General features: G+C 45.4%; 1 protein-coding gene across 2 annotated transcripts in view; it reads right to left on the minus strand.

Annotated features, from left to right (window-relative positions):
• The window catches only part of crybg1a (crystallin beta-gamma domain containing 1a), a 319,813-nt gene that overhangs the window by 98,221 nt on the left and 197,767 nt on the right, over positions 1–23,825 (minus strand). For both annotated transcript variants that reach the window (XM_041188918.1, XM_041188920.1), the window contains 2 exons: positions 6,410–6,581; positions 3,488–3,627 (listed from right to left, as the gene is read on the minus strand). In XM_041188918.1, coding sequence (XP_041044852.1) covers positions 3,488–3,627; positions 6,410–6,581 — 312 coding nt within the window. The remainder of the gene's footprint in view (positions 1–3,487; positions 3,628–6,409; positions 6,582–23,825) is intronic.

Here is a 23,825-nt window from a genome sequence, read left to right on the forward strand (position 1 = left end):
GTGGATGATACATCTTGGTATCCTTTGGAAGTCCCCAGCATTACAGATACCAACCTTTAGCCAATTCGATTCACTCCACGTGATATCAAGAAACAGCTGAAGGCACTGGATACTACAAAGGCTATGGGCCCTGACAATATTCCGGCAATAGTACTGAAGACTTGTGCTCCAGAACTTGCAGCGCCCCTGCCAAGCTGTTCCAGTACAGCTACAACACTGGCATCTACCCAGCTATATGAAAAATTGCCCAGGTATGTCCTGTACACAAAAAGCAAGACAAATCCATCCTGGCCAATTACCGCCCCGTCAGTCTACTCTCCATCATCAGTAAAGTAATGGAAGGGGTCATCAACAGTGCTATCAGGCGGCACTTGCTTAGCAATAACCTGCTCACTGAGGCCCAGTTTGGGTTCCATTAGGGCCACTCAGCTCCTGACCTCATTACAGCCTTGGTTCAAACATGGACAAAAGAGCTGAACTCTCGAGGTGAGGGTGTCTGCCCTTGACATCAGGGAGATGTGCGCTCTTTCGTGTGCATGCGTGAAAGAGCACACTCTCGCATTTGGGGAATCCCCCCCCCCACCCCCCCCACAGGAAGCGCATAGCACTTCCCTCCAGGCATCACGCTGGGCGGGCCTTAATTGACCCACCCGCTTAAAATGGCGGCGGGGCCCGCCGAATCGGCCCCGGAGATTGGGTCGGGCCCGCCCGCCCGGTAGGCAGAAATTTCTGCCCATAAACTTTTTTTCTCTTGATGAGAAAGATAACACTCTCAAACGACTGGGAACTAACAAGAAAGTAATCAGCTTGTACCATGAACAGTGTAGTGAATGGGCTCTTAGTCGTTGCAAGGAATGCTGACTGCCAGGGTGCGCCTGGAATCTCTGCACAAATCATTTCCTTGCAAAATTTCGATGTGCTCATCTATCAGGAAATGACATGCTTAGCCTTTAGGAACATTGCTCAATTACAGGCTCCATTTTCAATCCTTCATAACTACTTATAAACCGCATTTGCACAAGCAATCATTTTGTGCTTCAGTGGAACATTTGTATGGATTTAAATCTATCTACTGCAACAAATTTCAGATTTAACTCAATGCTCAGAGGAAGCAATGCTTCAGATATAATTTTTGGTCTATGAAATCTAAAAATACCAATATCAAAATGTAATACTGTAGTGGCTAAAACCCATAACATGAAATGAGATGAACTTTTTTATATATAAAAGTAAGCTGACCATTTGGCCCTTGAACCTATTGTATTCAAAGTTCAATGACATTGAAAAACATCATTCCACTTAACCAAGTAAACTGGGGAAATAAGGAGAGCCACAGATTCCTGTACATACCAAATGCACAGTTGACTAACACCAAGAAAAACTGTTCTTGTATTGCAATTAGCAATATATTTTTCCTGGCTTTGTTTGTTTCAAAGAAGCTGTAATATTCAGGAAATTGCACTGGTAGATTAAGAGTAAAGCCTTAGTACCTAACAGCACATCACATTCTAGCAACTGAACGTGTGGGGAATTGCTCACAAATTTTAAGACTGAGCTATACCCACACCCCCTAAACTTTATCAGAGATCATTTGTATAATTATATCATCATGAGACATGCACACAAAATGGATTCATTAATTTTTGAGCTATTGAAAATTGTTTAATTATCCCTAGGAGGGTTAACCAATTGTAGAATTATTTTAGATAGTTATTTTTTTCCTCCCAAATTCTGCTGAACTTTGCCCTTTGGACCTGAGGCACTCACTGCCTCCTTGAGATCTGCAGTTTACACATGAAATTGCCCAGTGCTGAGACTTCCAGTGATAATAAGGGCTGTGTGTGAGATTACTTTGCATGAATAATAGTATGCCTGTTGTACTCTAACTTTGCAATTTTTCTTCCCAAGGGTAATCCCACAATGGAACAAGCTGCCAAAGGATATAATTACAGCCCTATCACTTGAAATCTTCAAGAGCCAGCTTTGGATTAGTTCCATTTATAATTTTTCATTATCAGGACCACCATTTCAGCAGGTCATCGCTGGTTTAGCTAGCATTATCCATGTAAATGTTGGCGGAATATAGCTATTAGCCTGTGATGCCAACACAGCTAAAGCAGGAGAAGTGAAAATGAAGAAAAAAGCCAATCTTTAAGCAACTTAATAATTTATGATGGTACTGTTTTAGTCGAGATTCCAGTACAGTGTCTACAAGCCGGGTGCCATTTTTATACTCCAGGAGTTTTCAACTATACCAACAATCATTCGGCTCCTCAAGCCTGAATTTCATACAGTCATCTACATGTGAATGGCCTACTCCTGCTCATAATACGTATGTTGGTATGTATCAGCTACCATCACAGTTTTAATAAGCAAATTAGTGTCTGATGTGGGAAGAAATTACTCAAATCTTTCAAGTTAACCACTTAAAAAGTAAATTATATATACTTATAAAAGGATATATATTTAGCATATATTTACTTTTCCTATTGTACACATCCCTCCACAAATGTAGCACAGAATTTTAAAAAGCTGATAAAAACTTTGCTGTGCAATTGTCTAACCATCTACCATCTAAAATCTACTATTTAAGACTTATCAAGAATGTTTTCAGGAATGACCTCCTTAAAACTGCTATACCTAACAGGGGGTCATAGTGAGTTGTGGGAGGTTTCTGTAAGGCTGAACTGGGACACTCAGTTTTTTTTTATTCGTTCATGGGATGAGGATGTTGCTGCCTAGACCAGCATTTATTGCCCCATCCCTAATTGCCCTTGTTCAGAGGGCATTTAAGAGTCAACCACATTGCTGTGGGTCTGGAGTCACATGTAGGCCAGACCAGGAAAGGACGACAGATTTTTTCCTGAAGGGTATTAGTGAACCAGATGGGGTTTTTATGACAATCGGCAATGGTTTTAATGGTTATCATCAGATTTTTAATTCCAGGTTTTTTTTCACTTATAACTTGCATCTCTCACAAAAAAATGCCTTGCTTAATCCATCTACTAAATTCCAACAACAGACTTGTAGTCCCACAGAAGCCTTGCTTTATGAGCCTGCTGCCCAGATAAAAGAGCAGAATGTGCTTTGTAAACATTCAGACCCAGATCATGAATTTCAATATCCCAGAACTCAAATTAAAGCAATAAAATAACTGGTTTCAAATGCTTAAACAAAAAGCTGTACTCAGTGCAGCAGTTTGGCAGACTCCAACTTTCCTTTTAAATTAAGAGGACTAAGATCATACATCATTCATTCCATCAATACAACTTTATTGTTTTGCTAACTTATGCGATTTCTTGAACATTACAGTCTTTTTCACCAAATTACAGTGGCAAAGTTACTGTGGGGACAATTTCAGCTGAATAATATTCTTATTCAAAAGCATAATTCTTGTATAGCAGGCACAGGCAGAAGCGTTCAGTTAAAATTCACTTTCTGTCAGTTCAACAATAGAAATTTTTTAGGATCGGAACATTCTACTTACGTGCCCGAAAATACTTCAAGGGATAACACTGGCTCCAGAATCCCATATATCTGTATTTCTTCCATATCATCAACATATGTTGTTTTCCTTCCCAAACCATGTAGTTCCGAACATAAATCTATTTCTGGTAAACCCCACTTCTGAAAAAGTAACAAATGAATTCTTCAGGCCATCATATTCTCTGTAATTAATTGGCGCCCAACAAGAAAGCTTTAAAGCACGATGATCTCAAAACATGCTGGCATGAGTCAAAGCATTTTTATTCAGGATCTCATGCCGACTGTCAAATAAATAAAATATTGCTGGAATTGGTGCCATTGTATTTATATTTTTAAACCACCTTTATTTCATAGATACAGGTACTGCAGGCAAATTTGTGACATTTTCCTCCAACATCAAATTCTGGAAAACGTGGTGATAAACAGAGTCCAGTACAACAGAACAGGTTGTTTGGTTGTTTCCAGACTTATACTTTTTCCTTTCATTTGGATTTGAGATGTGCAATTTCAGGTTTACTTTTGGTTGGTCTTCCCCTCCCTTTCCTCTTCATCTTTCAGCCAGATCAACCAATACGCTTAGGTTTTCTTCCACCAACCAGATTCAGCAATTTCAAACATCGAGAATAGTTTATTCTCTCATTCCCTTTTTCTCTGGCAGCCTATGTAATACCTGTTATTTATTTTACCTTGAAGACCTTACAACGTCAAGAACAAAAGGACCTATAAGCTTTTACATCCAACTTTACACCTTCCCAAGGTTACCAATCAACAAATGGTTCAACATTTCACAAACTTTGTACCGGACTGAAATTCTATTTCCTACTCATAGCTACTTTTCATATTGAAATCAGTGACATGACTTGCTGTCTCTCCACATCACAGATTAGTTCAGCAGTCACAATTTGTCAGCATCGTGATTCATTGGCCCAGATCTTCCAATCTCTGGATAGTTGGAGACTGGACGTACCCTTGGAATGCGCTACAGGACTCCTTGGATGTCCTACTCCACTGACTCCATAGGAACTGCCTGGGAAGTCTGTACTTCTGATGGGCAATTTCCCTGCTTCCTGGGACCCTCCAAAAAAGTTTCGAACTCTGAGTTAGAGTCAGAGACTTTGAACAGTTACTTACTTACCTGGATAGTTGCCCAGAAAACATTATACAGACCTAGTCTAACTCCTGACCCCAATCACTCACACTGACAGTCCCAACCGACTCCACACTCGGCCCTCAACCACCCTCTGCCCCGACCCTCCGACCAGCCTGGTGACTCCTCGCCTCCCCCAAACCTGTCTCCCACCTCCCACACCCCCCTCACTCAACCTGACTAGCCCCCACCACCCGACAACCCCCCAACTCCCCGACTCTCTCCCTATCCTACCTGACTCACACCGACCTGACAACCGCTTCCAACCCGACTACCCCGGACCCACCTACCCATTTCACCCACCTACCATGCAGCCCCCCTCCCCCACCTCCCCCCTTCCCACCTTCCACCCTAGCCACCTACCCCTTTACCCACTTACCTTACTCACCCTATCCGCTTACAAATTCACCTTCTCTCCTTAGCTTTTCAAAGAAGCTTTGGGACATTTAAATGCTTTACTTACCAGAATAGGGCAGCTAGTGTTGCAAAAAGGAGGTGTAGCTTGTCTTTCCCTGACAATCCAGCACCACAAAGAAGCAGCTCCATTTAAGTTATGCACCACATATCTGGAGAATCCAGGATCAGAAGTCTTGGCCGGAAATGCGGAACTCTGGCATGGTGAAGCAAAGTAGAAGCGGAGTGGCAATCTGACGTTACTGCCACTCCTCGGAAGCTTTGGGCCATTATTTTCCTATTTCAGTCCTGAATCCATTGGTTCTTGCTTTTACTTTCATTTCTTATATTAACTCAGTTTCTGCTATTTTGTTCCACTGGATACCTTCTTTCTTGACATTAACTTTTCTGGTTAAAATTTATCTTTTAAAGTTCCTTTCTTGTCGCTGACATTTCTCGAATTGTTTTGATTTTGCTACTTCTTCCAATTTCTTTCTCCCTTCCTACTCCTAGTGGCCATTCATGTGCAAGCCTTGACAATCAATATAGGCAATTGCTTGAATTGTTTCTTTTTATAAAAACAATACACAAAGGTTAAAAACAAGTTTATTTTTCCTTATGTGCATAGCATTTTACCATGGGAGATCAACCTAAATTAGCACAGCCCAGTCCTCACTAAACACCCAAAAGTAACCATTTTACCACAGGTGTCATTGGGTAATTAGGAGTGGAAACACACAAGCATAGGAGTTAGGAGCAGGAACAAGATTTTCAGCCCCTCGAGCATGCTCCACCATTTGATGAGATCATAGCTGATTGGATTGGGGCTCTACCTTCCTGTCTACCCCCTATAGCTTTTGACCACCCTTGTCAGTCAAAAATCTGTCTAACTCAGCCTTAAAAATATTCAATGGCCCAGCCTCCACTGCACTCTGGATCGATGATCGATCTTACCTTGCTTTACGTCAGAATACTGAGGCACTTCAGGGCTTGGTATCTAGGTAATCATGATGCATACATGATCCAGAGGCTAGAGTTTGCATACCTCAGGCTTGCTGTTACACCTTAGCACTGCCTTTATCCACTATCAGATTATTTCACTCACTCCTCTCTGCCCTCTCATGGTCCCTTTCCAAATTAATTGACAACCATTTCAACAGTGCATTTTTCTTATTCCAGGGCAACAAGTGGTTTGTTAAAAGAAAGATTGTCAAGACACGGATAATAGAAAAAAGGTAGAATATGGGAAGATAAAACATAGTCATCAAATCTTCTAACATTCAACTGAAAAGTCAAAAGCATTTGTAACTGGCAGTAAATCAAATCCAAAATGTTCATCAATAACCAGTTTATTTTGATGAAATACTTGTAAGGCATGCTTACTTTGACTGTTCTTCTTATAGAGCCAATAAGAGATTCTTTAGGGGTAGAGATGAGTGCATCATCACAACTGTCTTCAGCTATCTCCTTTCCCCAAATATCTGAAAGCTCCAGCATACCTTCCTCCAAAGCAATTTTATCACCTTCAAAGTTAGGCTTTTGATAAATAAGCCAACTGTTGGGAAAAGTTTAGAGTATTACTATCAATATTGTGAATACCAGTCACACACTATTTATGGAATTCTGCCTCACAACAACAATTCTACTTAAAATTTAATGTACAATATTTGCATTCTAGTCTATTCACCATTTCTAATCCATTCATAATAAACATTGCAAATTAAAGAGGGATATGAACTGTGTTAAGAATGCAAGATTTTATAAGATGGTTATGTTTTGGACTGTCTCTTTGAATACAAGGTAAAATGGGACATGTGACCTCCGAGAAGTAAACTGATGCCACCTGGTTATCATGGGCCCAGGTCAGTGCTATTGAAATGCACGTGCCAGGTTTAACACCTGAACCCAAAGGGAGAGGCAGTTGATTTTGCTATTGCAGGCTTACTGGCTGGAATTTTCCGACCCTGTTGGCTTCGGGCGTCATGGCAAGTGTGAGCTGACAATATGGCAAGAACGCCAAAAATCGGTTTCAAAAAGTCATGAAACCAGTTTGTGATTTCCCGCTCCACCAGTGAATAGCCTTTCCCACCGCCGCACATTGTGAACCTCATTGCAATACATCTGCATATCATTATAAGCCCTGCTTGACGGGATCATTCCCCCCTCACTGGATCATCCGGGCACATCAGCGGGAAAACATAGGACACATCTTGACAAGTGTGATGTGCATAATTTGAAACTTACCGTTAGGGCCTTTCTCACATTGCAGACATCCGAGGAGCAGAAGTTGCTGGAGCCCTACAGCTACCGCACCCTGCAGGAACACGTGTATCACATGTGGATTTTCATGGACACAGCTCTGCCACAAAGCTGCTCGTGGAAAGTGGAAGGTCACTGGTGACCTCTGGGGTCTGCATCGGGACATCAGGGACTTGGCCATGAGCTGCTATGGAAGATCATTGATAGGATGGAGAGGGTGGTCTAGCTTTGACTGGGAGAGGAAGGTGTACCAGGGTTGGAGGGGGTGGTGGAGGTGGCAGGTGGGAGAGGAAGATCTAGGTTTGACTAAGAGAGGAAGGTGTACCAGAGGGGTGGCAGAGGAAGGGGTACTGGGGGGTGGTGTCGGTTGGGTGAGGGGGGAGCAATGGTTTCAGGGGTGGTTGGGAGGGGGAAAACAATGCTTTCAGGGTGAGTGAGATTGGGAGAGGGGGAGGGTGTATGGGGGAGGAGAGTGTAACGGGGAGAACACAGCAACTGAGGAAGTACGTGTAAGAGGGGGAGGAAGGTGTAAGGGAACGAGCTCGGAGGGAGGAAGGAGTTCGGAGGGAAGGAGTTCAGAAAGGGTCAAGAGTTCAGGGGGAGGAAGGAGTCGGTGGGGGGGTGGAGGAATCCGGGAGAGGAAGGTGTGCAGAGGGAGCAAGGAGCAAGGATGGAGGATGGAGTAAGGATGGAGGAGGGAGTAAGGGTGGAGGGCAGAGTAAGGATGGAGGAGGGAGAAAGTGGGGAAATGTCCAGGTGACATTATTGTGTTGGACGGGCACAGGTGCTGCATGGGAGAGCGATCAGTGGGTGGGCAGAGATGCAGGTCAGCTCAGATGGATAACTGAAAGCCTTGAAGGAGTGCCGGGAGGAACATCAAGTGCCCCACTTCCCTCTCGAGTTGCCACAGCAGGGACTCACCCATCGTTGCCACAATGGAGTGCATGCACATCCACATTCTACTGGACCAGGTTCTCTATGGCGCCCTGCATCCTTCCCAGGAAGACCTCCATGATTACACGTGGGCACCACCATTGAAAACGTTAGGGTCATTAGGATGAGTGTGATGGAGGAAGGCTCCCTGTGCAAAGGAGAGTACTTGCATGAGGGTCCAAAAAGGCCCTGCCACATGCACACACACTTCCTCCTCAAAAATCACTCCTGTCCAGCTGCATGCAGCTGAACTACTAATGCAGTTGGGGGGTGGATGCAGAGGGAGGACTCGCGAAGCCTGTAAATGAAGCTGAAAGACACCATTACACATCACTCTGTGAAAATGGAAGACCTTTCAGATTATAAAGTGACAAAACACGTTCACCCAAGCAACCACTTAGGGTTAGAAATTCTTAACTTTCCTAGGCCTACGACTTCTTTTAGGTGCTGCCCTGACATCCGCAGTAGGGGTGGAGACAGCCTGCGCAATGGCTGAACCTTCTGCCTCTAATGACTTCAGCATGGGTCCTCTGGAGAGCCAGGTCCCTCGTGCTGCTCCCTCTGTGGTGACAGAGGATGAGGTTGAGGGGGTCATAGGCAAATGGAACTCAGAGGAAGAGGGCAGTCTCTGAGATTCCTGAGTGGATGACCCGAGGGTGTCCAGCTGCCGCTCCTCGTCCCTTCGGGTGCCCAATGACCCCAGCCTGACTCCTTGATGGAAGGAGCACTCAGAGAGACATCGAGGTGCCCTGTTTCCCTCTTGCAAAGCCACTGCAGGAACTCACCCATCGCTGCCGCAATGGAGTGCAGGTCTGCACGCACCTCCATGTTCTGCTGGACCAGGGTCTTCATGGCATCCACCATCCTTCCCATGGAGACCTCCATTTGCACACATATGGGCACCACTTCATCAGAGAGCAGGCGGACGCACTCCTCCAACTCACATGCAACACTGTTGAGGGCTTCCAACAACTCTGCGTGATGTTTCCCTGCCTTCTACTGACCCTCCACGATGAGTTGGAAGGCCGAATCCAGAGACTCGTCATCTGACTTGGACCTCACAGATTCCTCATCCCCAAAAGTCCTCCGAGTGCCAGGGAGCTCGACTGAACCTGCCTCCTCCTGCAGCGGACATGTATCCATGCGGTGACCACCAGATTGCTCTAGATCTAGGTCCCCCTGAGCTGTGCCTCTGTGCTGGTGGAGGTTGTGGGTAAGCACTATGATGGGTCTTCCAGGCTGCTTATTTCCAGCTCTTCAATGGAGGAGATGTCCTCTTTGCTGGAGGTGCAGACCTTGACGGAACTGAAGGACTTGGTGGCTGATGGTGTCAGTCACCTGGCAGAGCTCCCTGTGAACCAAAGTAGAGATAATTAGTGCATTTCAGTCAAAAGCAGGAGAGAGAGCACTCCCTGTTGCATTGAGAGATGTGATGCAGGATCCTCACGAGGGTGTTCACCGCCAACCTCACTGTCACCGCAGGCAAGGTCCACGTCCTCACCAGTCAGGCAATGGCACGCTCCTCAAAGTGAGTGAGGGGCCTAATGTGTGCCACTCCATCCCCGATCTGGGACCTCTCCCTGCCGCTATGAGTCAGCTTCTTCTGCTTGAAAACAGATGAAGAGAGTATGAGCAGTGCATGGAATGTTTGTGTGGTGAGCAGAGCCATGGACAGGATGTGGACGTGAGCTCGAGGGGATATGAGCCTGATAGAGACGTGAGGATGTGTGTGAGAGTTAGTAATGTTGTCCCTTGAGGCGTGAGATCCCTGTGAATGAGTGGTGGGTTTGTAATTGTTTGAGTTGAGCACAATGAGAAGAGTGACTTACCCTGGTGAAACAACTGAGACCATTCATCCTCTTCCTGAGCTAGATGGCTGTCCTCTTTTGCAGGGCGTTGGCCCTGACCACTGCTGCCACTGCCTCCCATGCTGGATTGGTGACCTTGCTTGCTAGTCTTCGCCCAGAGTGGGGTACAGGACTTTGCAGTGGGCCTCCACTGCGTCCAGTAGGCGCTCAAGGGAGGCATCGCTAAATCTGGGAACAGCATGTTTCCTCTGTTTGGCAGTCCCCAACAGCTTTCTATCCCTTGAAGAGTGCTAGCTCTTTATAGGGGCAGCCTTTAAATATGGCACCCGGTTTATGGAAAGCCTAAGGTGACAGCAGACAGGCAAATCAGGGGCCGCCCCACCAGCAACAAGGCATGTTTCCTGGGAATGCATAATCAAAGAGGCAGGAATGGGACAATACGGCCTGAAAAGCTGCCATTGCAGACAGCAGGTAAAAGGTCCATTTTCCTGCCCACTACCTGCATTTAGTGCAAATCTGGGACAATTCTGCCCACTGTCTCAAAGACTTTTAGTGTACAGAGAATGAGGGAAATCTCAGAGATAGAGAGAGAGGGATACAGGGTTCAAATGCTCTGCGGTTAGCAAAGTGAAAAAGGCTGGTTTCACTGTTAGCTACAAGACAGAAAGTGGATACAAAGATGTTCCCTAGTCGAAGAGATGGAACTTGTGGACTTCTAAGTCCTCTGAAAGATTCATCCTTGCATAGGAGGTGAAGAATCATCAGAGTGAACCATGCTGCTGGAGATTGGTTCGGGAATTCTCGGAGGTTTAAGGGAAAGGACCTTCAATGGTCAGAGGACTTATGACTCAGTGAAATGGGCAGAAGTGAACTCATTGGAAGCTGGGAATGACTTTGGACTGTTTGCTTTAAAGACTGCAAGTCTGCAGAGACCATACGGTAACATATATATGTGGGCTTATGGATCGTGTTAAGACCCTAATAAGCTTAATCTGTTCTGTAGTTTAGGGTATTGGTTGCCGACTATGTAATGTTTAGTTATGCTGATTATAGTTTGACTGTTACAGTAAAAGTCTTTAAACTCAAAAACTTTTCATGCAATTTCTTTAAAGTTGGTCGCTGAGAATTCAAATCTTTCTCTTGTAGTTAGTTATCAGTTTCCACGGGATCGCAACAGATTGGCGGAATCATCCGGGTTACGAGTCCAGAAGCTGGGAACGAGTACACTGGAAATTGCCAGAGTTTAAATGAACAAGATATCTCAAGTTTTTTACATTTGCTGCATTCACTGAACAATTGGCATGGTTAAGTTCATTGTTCAGTCATTTTTAGAAAGAGAGGACCAATCTGTGAATGCCTTGCAACAGTTAACAAAGGTTATGTTGAAGGTGGTGGCAGAGAAACTTGAATTTGATTTATGAGTCAGGACTTACAAGGCAGAGATTGTTGAAGCATTGACTCAACACCTGAACTTTGAGGAAGAGAAAAGTAATCCCAAAAGCCCACAGGTTGAGTTGGCTGGAGCTCAGTTGCAAATGAAACAGCTGGAATTAGAAAAAGAAATGAAAAAATATGGGCTTGGGAAAGAACAGAAAATGCAACGACTGGAATTAAAATTCCAGAGGCAAGTAGAAGGAAAAAAACCACAGAATTTTCAAAGAATAAAAGAAAAGGAAAGCATTGAATTGCAAACAGCCAGGGCAAGAACTTAGGCTTGAGCAAGGTACACAGTGTATTGGCTTCCAACCAAGAAGCCAGGAGAAAAGACAAAGAAAAGCTTAAATTATATGAACGGCATGGGGGTAGCAGGAAAGCTTGACAATGACTCAAATTCAATTCATGGGCTGAATATTATGGCGCATTTCGGTGGGCAGGACTCACAACTGGAAATTGGTGGGTCGCCAACTCCCACCCCAGCCACTGCAGCTCGCCATATAAAATGGCAATTGCCCAATTAGTGGCTATTAAAACCTGCAAATTCGCTACACTGTCATTCTCGACATCTGATCCAAGCTGAAGGGCAGGGTGTCCAGTGGCCATAACCACTGGCCATGACCCAGAAGGAAGTCATGGCCACTCATTTAAAGGGACACCTGGCAAGGGACAGTGTCAGGTGACCCAGTGATTTTCTAAATATCAAAGCCAGGAGGAAGTGTTTGTTTTTGGCAAGATTATCAGGCATTGTTTGTTATTCTGAAAAATGTGTCAAATTCTGCAGAGGTTTTGAGTTAAGTGTTGAGTTTTTGCCAGTGAACACAGATGGCATGAAATCTGATCATCCACATAATGTTAAGATTTGAAAACTAAGCAGCTGCTTCATTCTAACATGTTTTTCTCCATAGATCTCCAATCAAGGGAGTGAGAGAAGAGGCAGTGAAGAAGATCCAGAACAGCCCCATGTTTTGATGACTCCCTCTATGCCCTCCTCCAGACTGTATCCACCAGGCTTGAGGTCCTGATGCCAACTGACAGGAAGAGGAGACCTCCCTCAATTACCTGACCTGCCTAGACATGAGTGACCATGGGGCAGCATCGGAGTCATGCCTCGAAACTGGAGGCAATGCAGGAAGAGACTAAATGACCTTTTGAGATCCACAAGGGTGATTAAGTCCCAATCTATGTATTAGTGGGCAAAGGAGGTACAGGGAAGGCTTAAAAGTGCTTGAGCCTTGAGAGTACCTCTGAGGTCCAAAGCCGCATAATGCATCACTGTCACCGTTCGTGGTCCTGATGCCTCTGTGAAGGTGTTCTTGTGGTTCCAGGGTTTGGTGGAGAGGGGCGGGGAGGAAGCGTGGGTAAAGGCCTTAGACTGGAACAAGGTAAACAGTATATTGGCTGCCAACCATTGAGCAGAATAAGCACTCCTCTCTGAATTTGGACATGTAGGAGAATAGTGCAGATGAATACGTGGCTTAAGAGTTGGTGGAGGAGGGAGGGTTTTAGATTCCTGGATCACTGGGACCGTTTCTGAGGAAGGTGGGACTTGTACAAACAGGACGGTCTACATCTGAACCAGAGTGGGACTAACAATCTTGCTAGTGCTGTTGGGAGGAGTTTAAACTAATTCGGCAGGGGGAGGGGACACAGAATGTAAGCAGAATAGGGACACATCATAATACAGTAAAACAGTCAAGTCAGAGAGAGTACAGCTGCAATAAACTTCAAGGGAGTAAGGCAAGGCTGGATGGCCTCTACTTTAATGCCAGGAGCATAACAGGTAAAAGGGATGAATTAAGGGTGAGGATTGACATGTGGAATTGTGATATAATAGCCATCACTGAGACGTGGTTGAGGGAGGGGCAGGATTGACAGCTCAACATTCCGGGATATAGAACCTTCAGGCGAGACAGGGGAGGGGGTAAAAGAGGAGGAGGCATAGCATTATTAGTTAAGGGTCCATTACTGCAGTAAGGAGAAATGATATCTTGGAGGCAGCATCGAACAAAGCTTTGTGGGTAGAGCTTAGGAATAAAAAAGGGGCAACCACATTATTAGCTATTTATTATAGACCCCCAGATAGTCAGCATAATATGTGCACAATTTGTGGAGGTGTGTAAAAACAATAACAATAGGGTAAGTATATTAGATGATTTCAACTGTCCCAACTTTAATTGGGATAGACATAGTGTTAAGGGTTTGGATGGAGTGGATTTCTTGAAATGTGTACAGGAGAATTTTTTAGGTCAATATGTAGAGGGCCCAACAAGGCACAGTGCATTGCTGGACCTAATTCTGGGGAATAAAGCTGAACAGGTGGCTGAGGTGGTGGTGGGTGAGCATTTTAGTGATAGCAACCATAACATGGTACAGTTTAAGATTGTTATGGACAAAGAAATAGACAAGATGCAAAAAACTGTTTTGGGGGTGAGTGGATTTTATTAAAATAAGGCAGGATCTGGCCAAGGTAGACTGGGAACAGTTACTTGTGGGGAAATTTACAGAGGAACAGTGGGGGGTATTCAAACAGGAAATGGGAAGGGTACAGGCTCAACATGTTCCCTCTAGGGTGATAGGAAGGAGTAACAAGCCCAGAGAACCATAGATGACCAGAAATATTCAGGTTACGATCAGAAGGAAAAGAGAGGCTTTTAGCAGGAAATGGGAAGCAAATCAGTAGAGGCATTAGTGGAATACAGACAGTGCAGAGTGGAGTATAAGAAAGCAATTAGGAGAACAAAGAAGGGATATGAGAAAGCTCTGGCAGGTAAAAGTAGGGAAAATCCCAAGATATTCTATAAGAATATCAATGGGAAGAGGATAACCAGGGAAAGAGTGGGGCCCATAAGGGACCAAGGGGGCAATCTATGGGTGGAGCCAGATGACATCGCTAGAGTGTTGAATGAATACTTCACATCTGTCTTCACCCAAGAGAATGAGGATGAAGGTATCAAACTCGGGGAGAGAGACTGCAAGGTTCTTAAGTGAATTGATATCGGGAGTGACAAGGTATTGGAGGTGTTGACAGGCTTAAAAGTGGACAGGTCTCCAGGTGCTCATGATTTGTGTTCCAGACTGCTGAAGGAGGCAAGGGAGGAGGTCGCAGGTCTCTGACCCAAATTTTTAATTCCTCTCTAGCTACGGGGGAGGTGCCAGAGGACTGGAGAACAGCTAATGTGGTTCCGCTATTTAAGAAGGGTTGAAGAGATAAGCCAAGGAACTACAGGCCAGTGGGTCTCACGTCAGTGGTAGGGAAACTATTGGAGAAATTTCTGAAGGAGAGTATATATCTCCACTTGGAGAGGCAAGGTTTGTTCAGGGATAGTCAGCATGGCTTTGTCAGAGGGCGGTCATGCCTAACAAATTTGACTGAATTTTTTTAGGAGGTGACCAGGTGTGTAAATGAGAGTAGTACAGTTGCTATAGTTTATATGGATTTCAGCAAAGCCTTTGACAAGGTCCCACATGGGAGACTTATAAAGAAGGCAAATGCACATGGGATACAGGGTAATTTGATAAGGTGGTTTCAAAATTTACTTGGTTATAGGAGGCAGAGGGTGATGACAGAAGAATGCTTTAGTGACTGGAAGCCAGTGTCCAGTGGCATACCACAGGGATCTGTGCTCAATCCCGTATTATTTGTCATTTATATAAACGACATAGATGACTATGTGGGGGGTAGAATTAGTAAGTTTGCGGATGACACAAAGATTGGCCGGGTGGTTAACAGTGAGATTGAGTGTCTTGGCCTACAGGAAGATATAGACAAGACGGTCAAATGAGCAGATAAGTGGCAGATGGAATTTAACCCTGAAAGGTGTGAGATGATACACTTTGGAAGGAGTAATTTGACAAGGAAGTATTCAATGAATGACATGACACTAGGAAGTTCTGAGGAACAAAGGGATCTTGGCGTGTGTGTCCATAGATCTCTGAAGGCGGAGGGGCATGTTAGTGGGGTGGTGAAAAAGGCATATGGGACACTTGCCTTTATCAATCGAGGCATAGATTACAAAAATGGGGAGATCATGTTGGAGTTGTATAGAAGCTTGGTGAGGCCACAGCTGGAGTACTGTGTGCAGTTCCGGTCAACACATTATAGAAAGGATGTGATTGCACTGGAGGGGATGCAGAGGAGATTCACCAGGATGTTGACTGGGATGAAACATTTAAGTTATGGGGAGAGGTTGGATTGTTTTCGTTAGAGCAGAGAAGACTGAGGGGTGACCTGATCGAGGTGTACAAGTTTATGAGGGGCATGGACAGGGTGGATAGGGAGCAGCTGTTCCCCTTAGTTGAAGGGTCAGTCACAAGGGGGCATAAGTTCAAGGTGAGGGGCAGGAGGTTTAGGGGGGATGTGAGGAGAAACTTTTTTACCCAGAGGGTGGTGATGGTCTGGAATGCACTGCCTGGGAGGATGGTGGAGGTGGGTTGCCTCACATCCCTTAAAAAGTACCTGGATGAGCACCTGGCACATCATAACATTCAAGGCTACGGGCCAAGTGCTGGTAAATGGGATTAGGTAGGTAGGTCAAGTGTTTCCCACGTGTCAGTGCAGACACGATGGGCCTAAGAGCCTCTTCTGAACTGGATTCTGTGTGCTGAAATTAAGTTACCTGAAAATAATCAACAATTCAATGTGACACCTCCTTTCAGGGAAAGGGGCTTACCTTCAGTGAGGAGTGACCTGAAATATATTTGTGTCATTTGAGAAAATTGCTACACAACTGCAATGACTGCAGGAGAGTTAGACAGTTTCATTGCAAAGCATGTTTATGGCAAAAACATTAGATTCTTGGTGAGAAGCATATTGATCTCTTTCAGATATACAATGTCATGATTATGATACAGTGAAGAATGCTGTTCTCAATACCTATGAGTTACTGCCAGAGGTATAATGGCAAAAGATTAGAAATTTAAGGAAGAAACAGAATCAGACTTCTGTGGAATTTTCTACAGAAATAGAAACGATATTTGAGAGTTGGTATACAGCTATGACAATTGATCAAGATATTGAAAACCATAGAGAAGTAAAGCTAAAGGAAGTATTTAAAAATTGAATCCCTTTAGGAAAAAGGTCCCGCCTAGAAGACCATAAAGTTCCTAAGATAAGAGCAGCTGCAATAATGGCTGATGACTACGAATTGTCTCACTAACATATGAGTAGCAGAGGACCACTGTATGCAAACCCACAAAGAAATTGGAGAGATAAGGGGTCTGATAATGAACAGAATATGGTTACTGTGAGGAATAGCAGAAATGAAAAGACAGATACTCCTTAGGGTAGTAAAAAAGACAGTGTGGAGGGTATGTATATTTCAATGGACCAACATGTTATTTTTGTCATAAAAGGGGACATATCAAGGTAGATTGTTCTAAATTGGAAAGTAAAACTGTGGCCTGTGTTGAGTGCCTGGTTTTTTAAAATTAATTTACGGGATGTGGGCTAGGCCAGCATTTATTGCCCATCCCTAATTACCCTTGAGGTGGTGATGGTGAGCTGCCTTCTTGAGCTGCTGCAGTCCCTATGGTAATGGTACACCCACAATGCTGTTCAGGAGGGAGTTCCAGGATTTTGACCCAGTGACAATGAAGGGACGATGATATAGTTCCAAGTCAGGATGGTGTGTGGCTTGAAGAAGAACTTGCAGGTGGTGGTGTTCCCATGCGTCTGCTGCCTTTGTCCTTCTGGGTGGCAGAAGTCATGAGTTGGAAAAGTGCTGTCAAAGGACAACTTGTAGATGGTACACAGTGCTACAACTGTGCGTCAGTGGTGGAGGGTTTGCTATGTGAGAATGTATTGATTAAGGTTTTAATGGAGGTTGTTTAACCATTTTGGTGCATAAAGTTAATACAAAATGTGATTTAATTTCAGGTATTGTAATTCTGTAAATTGGGTTGAAGCTACCTGCTAATTGGTGTGGATCTTATATTAGGAAATAACTTGTCTGGAGATAAGGTTTTACCATCTCCAGTGGTACCAGAAAAGATCAGTGAAGTTGTTAAAACTGAAAATGTACAGGAGAAATTAAATGACGCACAGAAATTCATGACTATCTGTAAATCTGCAGTGGAAATTACTGTTTCAAGTAAGGATGTGTCCAAAGTGACAACAGCTGATATTGCTGAGTTTAAAGGGACAATGGAACATCAGACTGATCACAATGAGGTACGAGCAGCTGGAGATGAATTGATGCTGTCTGAATTAAGTCTATAGGCAGACACTAACCAAGAGGCATCAAAGCAGAGACAGCAGCAGCACTTAAACCTGATGATGGAACAAAGGAAAGAAGTGTTTTGAAACTGAAAGACTTAACCGCAACTGATATTGATACCACAGAGCTACGAGGAAGGATTTGTGTTCTTAATGTAAATTAACATTTCCAAATGACGAAGCGATCGCTCTTGCGAGAAAAGAATCAGGAAAAGCATGTGCTCGGGAAAATTTTTTAAAAGAATTTAAAAGAATTCATGGACTGATTACAAAAAGGGTATCAAGATTTTTTATGAGGTTCTTCAAGAAGATTTTACTTGGCAAAAGAATGATCTGCTTGCACAGAAGGAGGCAGTATTAAATCTGCAACTCCTGGAGAAGAACACTGGAGGTACAAATCATGGAAACGAATTTAAATATAAATGCAACCTTGCATTTACACAGAAGGATAATTCAGCCATATGGCTGCTTGGGACTTTCTTTATAGGCTTGGACATTAAAACAACCTGCAGCCATGAAAGAGAATGGAAATCAGGAGTTAAACCTGAACGGGGTGGTTCAGAGACTGTATTAAGAGGTCAACAACCAGCTGACAATGCAGTGTCTGAGTTTAAAGAAGAACAAAGGGAATTTCTGAGTCTAGAGGTTAAGAAGCATTATGACAGAGAGTTTCTTCTGGGTTTGCAGTTCACGCCTGAAAAGGTACCAGAAAGCCTGAGGGATTATCAGACAGGGTAGATGCAGGAAGGACGTTCCCGATGGTGGGGGAGTCCAGAACCAGGGGTCACAGTCTGAGGATACAGGGTAGGCCATTTAGGACTGAGATGAGGAGAAATTTCTTCACCCAGAGAGTGGTGAGCCTGTGGAATTCACTACTACAGAAAGTAGTTGAGGACAAAACATTGTATGTTTTCAAGAAGGAGTTAGATATAGCTCTTGGGGCAAATGGGATCAAAGGGTATGGGGAGAAAGTGGGAGTTGGCTATTGAATTGGATGATCGGCCATGATCATGATGAATAGCGGAACAGGCTCGAAGGGCCGAATGGCCTACTCCTGCTCCTATTTTCTATGTTTCTATGTTTCTAAATCAGCAATGTTGATGTGGACAAATGTAACCAGGCCGAATCAAGAATAGATTTTCTAACCCAGGACATAGAAACATATTCAAAATCAGAAAAGAGATTTGCTACTCCAACTGATGAAAAGTGAAGCCACCAGTAGTTAAAAGTACTCTCGTTCAGAAGAGTGGTGGAATTTCAAGAACTCATCTAAACTGAGCTTTAAATCCAAATAGTTACATGAGATTGGGTATGACAGCGTAAGCCTTATAACACTACCAAGACAGACTGTTTAATGGTGAAACATGACAAGGGAGAGAATATTGCTTGTATTGGATTTGGTAATTGATGAGGTGTTTACAAAGTTAAATTTTGATAGTGCTGTAGAAAAATTATTTCGTAAATGATTTTTCATCTTTTGGGGGCAGGTGTTAAGAATGCAAGGTTTTATAAGATGGTTTATATTTTAGACTGTCCCTAAATTCAAGGTAAAATGACGTAATGAAAAGGGACATGTGACTTCCTGCTAGTTCTGCCCGGCATTAAGCCGGTGTGACCTGGTTACCATGGGGACTGGAGGGGGTGAGGGACGGGTCCCAGATCAGAGCTATTGAAATAAATATGCCCGAACACAAAGGGAGAGACAAATATTTTTGCTATTGCAGATTTAGTTCTCAGAGAATTTCAACAGAGTCCCAGAAAGAGAGAGGGAAAAACCGGGAACAGCTGCTGCAGTTAGCAGAGTGAAAAAGGCTGTTTTCGCTGTTAGTTACGAGACCAAATGTGGGTTGGAAGATGTTCCCTGGCCAAAGAAACAGAACCCGTAGGCAATTAAAGACTCTGAAAGATTCGTCCTGCCGTAGTTGTGGGACGAATCATCGGAGTGAGATGCGCTGCTGGAGGCTGCTTCGGGACTTCTCAGAGGACTAAGTGAAAAGATCTTCGATAGTCATTGGACTTTACAGCTCAGCCAAACAGGGAGAAGAACAGGAGCTGGGAATGACTTTGGACTGTTTCCAGTAAAGGCTGCAATTCTGTGGACAGCGTGCTATAACATATATATGCAGCATGAGGTTATCTGTCCTGCTAGGACTAATAAAGATTATCTGTTCTGTGGTTTAGAGGAGTAGTTGCATGCCAAGCAATTGTTAGTTTGTCTCAGCAGAAGTTTAAAACTTGAAATCCGGTTTTGTGATTCCTTTAAGTTGGTCACTGACAATTCAAATGTTTTTTTTTAAGCTATCGGTCTCTCAAAGGGATTGTAACAATTAAAATATTGGGCCGAATCATCCCAGATTTGCACTAAGCACGGTAGCAGGCAGGTAAAATGTACTTTTATCTGGCAGCCACAATGACAGCTTCTCACACCGTGTCAACCCAAACCCACCATGTTAATGAAGCATTCCCGAGAAACACACCTTTTCCATGGTGGGTGGGCTCCCATTCGCTCACCGCACCATCACCTCACTGCTTCATCATGCTGCACCCCATATTTAGCTGCACACACACACTTCTCAGTGCTTCCAACCATGACTGCTGCTCAAAAGACATGGCCCCAAAAGGCAAGAAGACTGCAGCACCCCTGGTTTAATGACACCGTACCTTGTGCACCTTTTGGATGAAGTGGAGGCTTGCCGTGATGTCTTCTACCCCCACTCTGGCCACAGGATGGGCTGCAACCTCACTAATCCGGCTTGGGCGGTGGTGGCAGCGGTGGTCAGTGCCAACACTCTGCAAAAGAGGGCAGCCACCCACAAGAGGATGAATGAACTCCTCCATTCTGTCAGGGTAAGTCCCTCTTTTCAATACTCTCAACTCACTCACAAACCCATCAAACTTCCACAGGTCCCTCACTCTCACTCACTGCCAGTTCATTACCATTCACTCTCTCACACACACCTTCATGGTCCTCATCCCATCCATGGGACCACTCGCCACCCACAACATGCCAGGCACAATTATTGTCTGGCCTGGCAGTTATCCTCTTACACTTGCTCCATCTCTATTCATGCAGGACAAGCTGGCACCTAACAAGAGGGAGAGGTTGCAGACTGCTGGAGGAATGCTTGAAATCAAGGTCCTCACGGACTTTGAAAACAGAGCCATCCAGCTGGCCAGCGAGGTTCTGGACCGTTCCTTTGCTGATGGTGAGGTCGACGGTACTCTAGCAAGTGAGGATCCAGCAGTGCAACATCCATCAGACAACCATGCTGTGAGTGGTATGTCCTGTTTCACAGGCCACTGCCATGCACTAATTATCTCCCCTTGATTCCACAGGCACATCTGGGAAACAGCCAAGAGAGTCCACAGCCCAGGCCCTCCAATAAAGCCCCAAGGGAAGCTCAGAAAAGGAAACCACCGAAACCTTCCCTGAAGACCCATCACAGCACTTACCTACACCTTCGACCAGTGCAGAGACACACACCTTGGTGGGATCTAGCTTTGGAGTAGCCTCGGGATCACAATCTGATGAGCACATCACACTTTCTGATCCAAGACAGGCGGCTGCAGGGACTTCCCAGGTGTCAGGAACTCAGAGGACTGCTGGAAGCCAGGAATTTCCTAAGTCCGAGTCAGATGACAAGCCTCTGGACTCGGTCATGTCACAGCTGCTGGAGTTGCAAGGGCAAGCTTAGGAACATCAGGAAGGGATGTCCGCTGCACTCCTCAGATTGCAAGGCATGATGTAGGAGTCCATCTACCTTCAGGCTGAGGTGATAGCGCCAGCATGCCAATGCACTGAGCTCAACACTGATAGGATGGCTGCCACAATGGAGACTTTGGTCTAGGACGTCACTCCTGCATTGCTGCATGACCTGAAGGCCATCGCTGACGCCATTGTTGGCCTCCAACAGTGCGTACGTGAAATGGGTCAGCACAACCTGATCTCATTCCAGCTACACCTTCTCCTCAAGGAGTCAGGGAGGAGGATCAGCACGTGTACCCACCCTCGCCCCAGGGCCATCCAGCCAGCTGACTCTGGGAGTGTCTGGCCAATTAGAATCACCTCTTCTGTAACCTCAGCACTCCAGCTCCACAGGCCGAGGAGGATGCCACAGCCACACATGAGAACCCTGAAAGCAGGTCAGGGCCCTCCAGGTCTCGGCCCTCCAGAGGACGCTCACCAAGATCATCACAGACAGGGCATAGCAGTCAGCGGGTTGGCTCCATCTCCGCTGAGGACGCCCAGGGAGCACCAAGACATAGTAGCAGAGTTAGGAAAGTTAAAAAGGTATAGTTGCACCACCCGGGCACGAGTGTTAATCATTGGTACTTAATGCTCATTATTGTAAATAAACTCTCAAGATTGTCTCCTTGCCTATGGCTCCTTGTTCTGATGAGCTGTGTTCATGTCACTCAGATGTGAAACCTTTCTGCACAAGATAAAGGCACATGTCTCAGTCCAGGGCCCCTTCCCTGTGCTTTGATCAGACTTTAGACCAAAATGGCCCAACTCTCCCTGGACATATCAGTGAAGTCTGCACCTCGGCTGTGCTTGTCATTGCTGTCAGAATGTCGTGAGCAGGTGTCACAGTGTTCCATCTGTGCTCACAGCACCTTTAAGGTAGGGTTGGCCCCCATCTCTTCAGCATCTGTGACCAGTGACATCGTGCTCCTGAAGGGCTCAAGTGCTGAAGGCAGACAAAGGATCAGATGCTTTTAAAGTTTCATGACAGCATCTCCATGATATGACCCTGATCACAGAGCACAAGCAAGCTGCCCTCTGCTGCGTCTCCATGACAGGAGCATTCTCACAGAGGGTACCCGCGCTGCCATAAACCGAACTGGAGTCAAATGTTCATAGATGCAACTTGAGGATCAATGGTGTCTCCTAACTGCATGTCGTCATTATCCTCCATAAATCCAGCACCTATGAGGGCCAACCGAACACACCTGCCTCGCCTGGCCAGTGCAAGGGCCTCATCCCCGTCATCATCACCTTTGAGGATCTCCTCACTCTCATCACCGTCGAAGTCCACCTCAGGGGAGACCTCCAGCTCCTCCATCTCCTCCTTGGCCAACTCCTTTCCCTGTTGCAACGCCAGGTGGTAAAGGGCACAGCAGGCAATGAAGACGTGTGACATCCTCTGTGGACTGTAAGCAGGGCTCCATCAGATCGGTCCAGGCACCAGACCCTCATTTTCAGCATCCAAATGGTCTGCTCCACCAAGTTGTGGGGAGTTGCAGCATGAGCTTCATTATACCTTCGCTCTGCTGCAGTCTGAGGTCGCCACACAGGTGTCATCAGCCACATCTTCTGCGGGTAGCCCTTGTCCCCAAGAAGCCATCCCTGCAGCCTCTGTGGAACTTAGAAGGTGTCAGGATCCGTGACCAACTGAGAATGTAGGAGTCGTGGACACTCACTGGAAACCGCACGCAAACCTGTGGGATGCTTTTGTGATGGCAGCTTTACCCATTGGACTGCATGCTGTGCTCTCAGCTCAGGTGCAGGCATTCTCCTAACATACACTGCATGGCTACACTGTTAGCTTGAACCATGGGCCAAACCAGGATGATGGCACTGGAAGGGGCCATGAGCACCTCCACCAGTGACTGCTCCACGGCCAGCTTTAGCAAGGAGATTGTACAACGTGCCCAGTCATCCAACTGTTCTGCCGTCCACTAAAATGGTCATTAGTTTGCAGTCTGTTCCCAAGGGATGAAAAGCTCTGAAGCATTTGGTGGCACTTTCATGCCATTGCGTTTCTTGAGCGGGCAGGTAAGCTAGAGGCCTGACTCCACTCCTATGTCTGAACTGTCTCAGCTGCAGAGGAATGATCACTTTATACAAGGTTTCCCTAATGCGTGTCCGCTTCCCTCCCTGCCACCCTGCACGTGCTTGTGTACTACCTTCAACCACAGGGCAGCCCTTGTCCCCACCTCCAAGTTGCCTCAACCACGGAGCAGCCCTTGCCCCTACATCCAATGCGCCTCAATCCTGAAATCCAACAGATGACCAGGCGAGGGTTGCGCAACATTATTGTGTACTCACCTCCGAGTTCCCCTCAAAGTGCAGCCTGCCATGTGCACGACTTAAACATGCTGTTGTGAAACATGTCAGCATGGGTGAGCAATCCAGCGGCGGGGG

Source organism: Carcharodon carcharias, chromosome 5, assembly GCF_017639515.1.
Source record: "Carcharodon carcharias isolate sCarCar2 chromosome 5, sCarCar2.pri, whole genome shotgun sequence".
Taxonomy (NCBI): Eukaryota; Metazoa; Chordata; class Chondrichthyes; order Lamniformes; family Lamnidae; genus Carcharodon; species Carcharodon carcharias.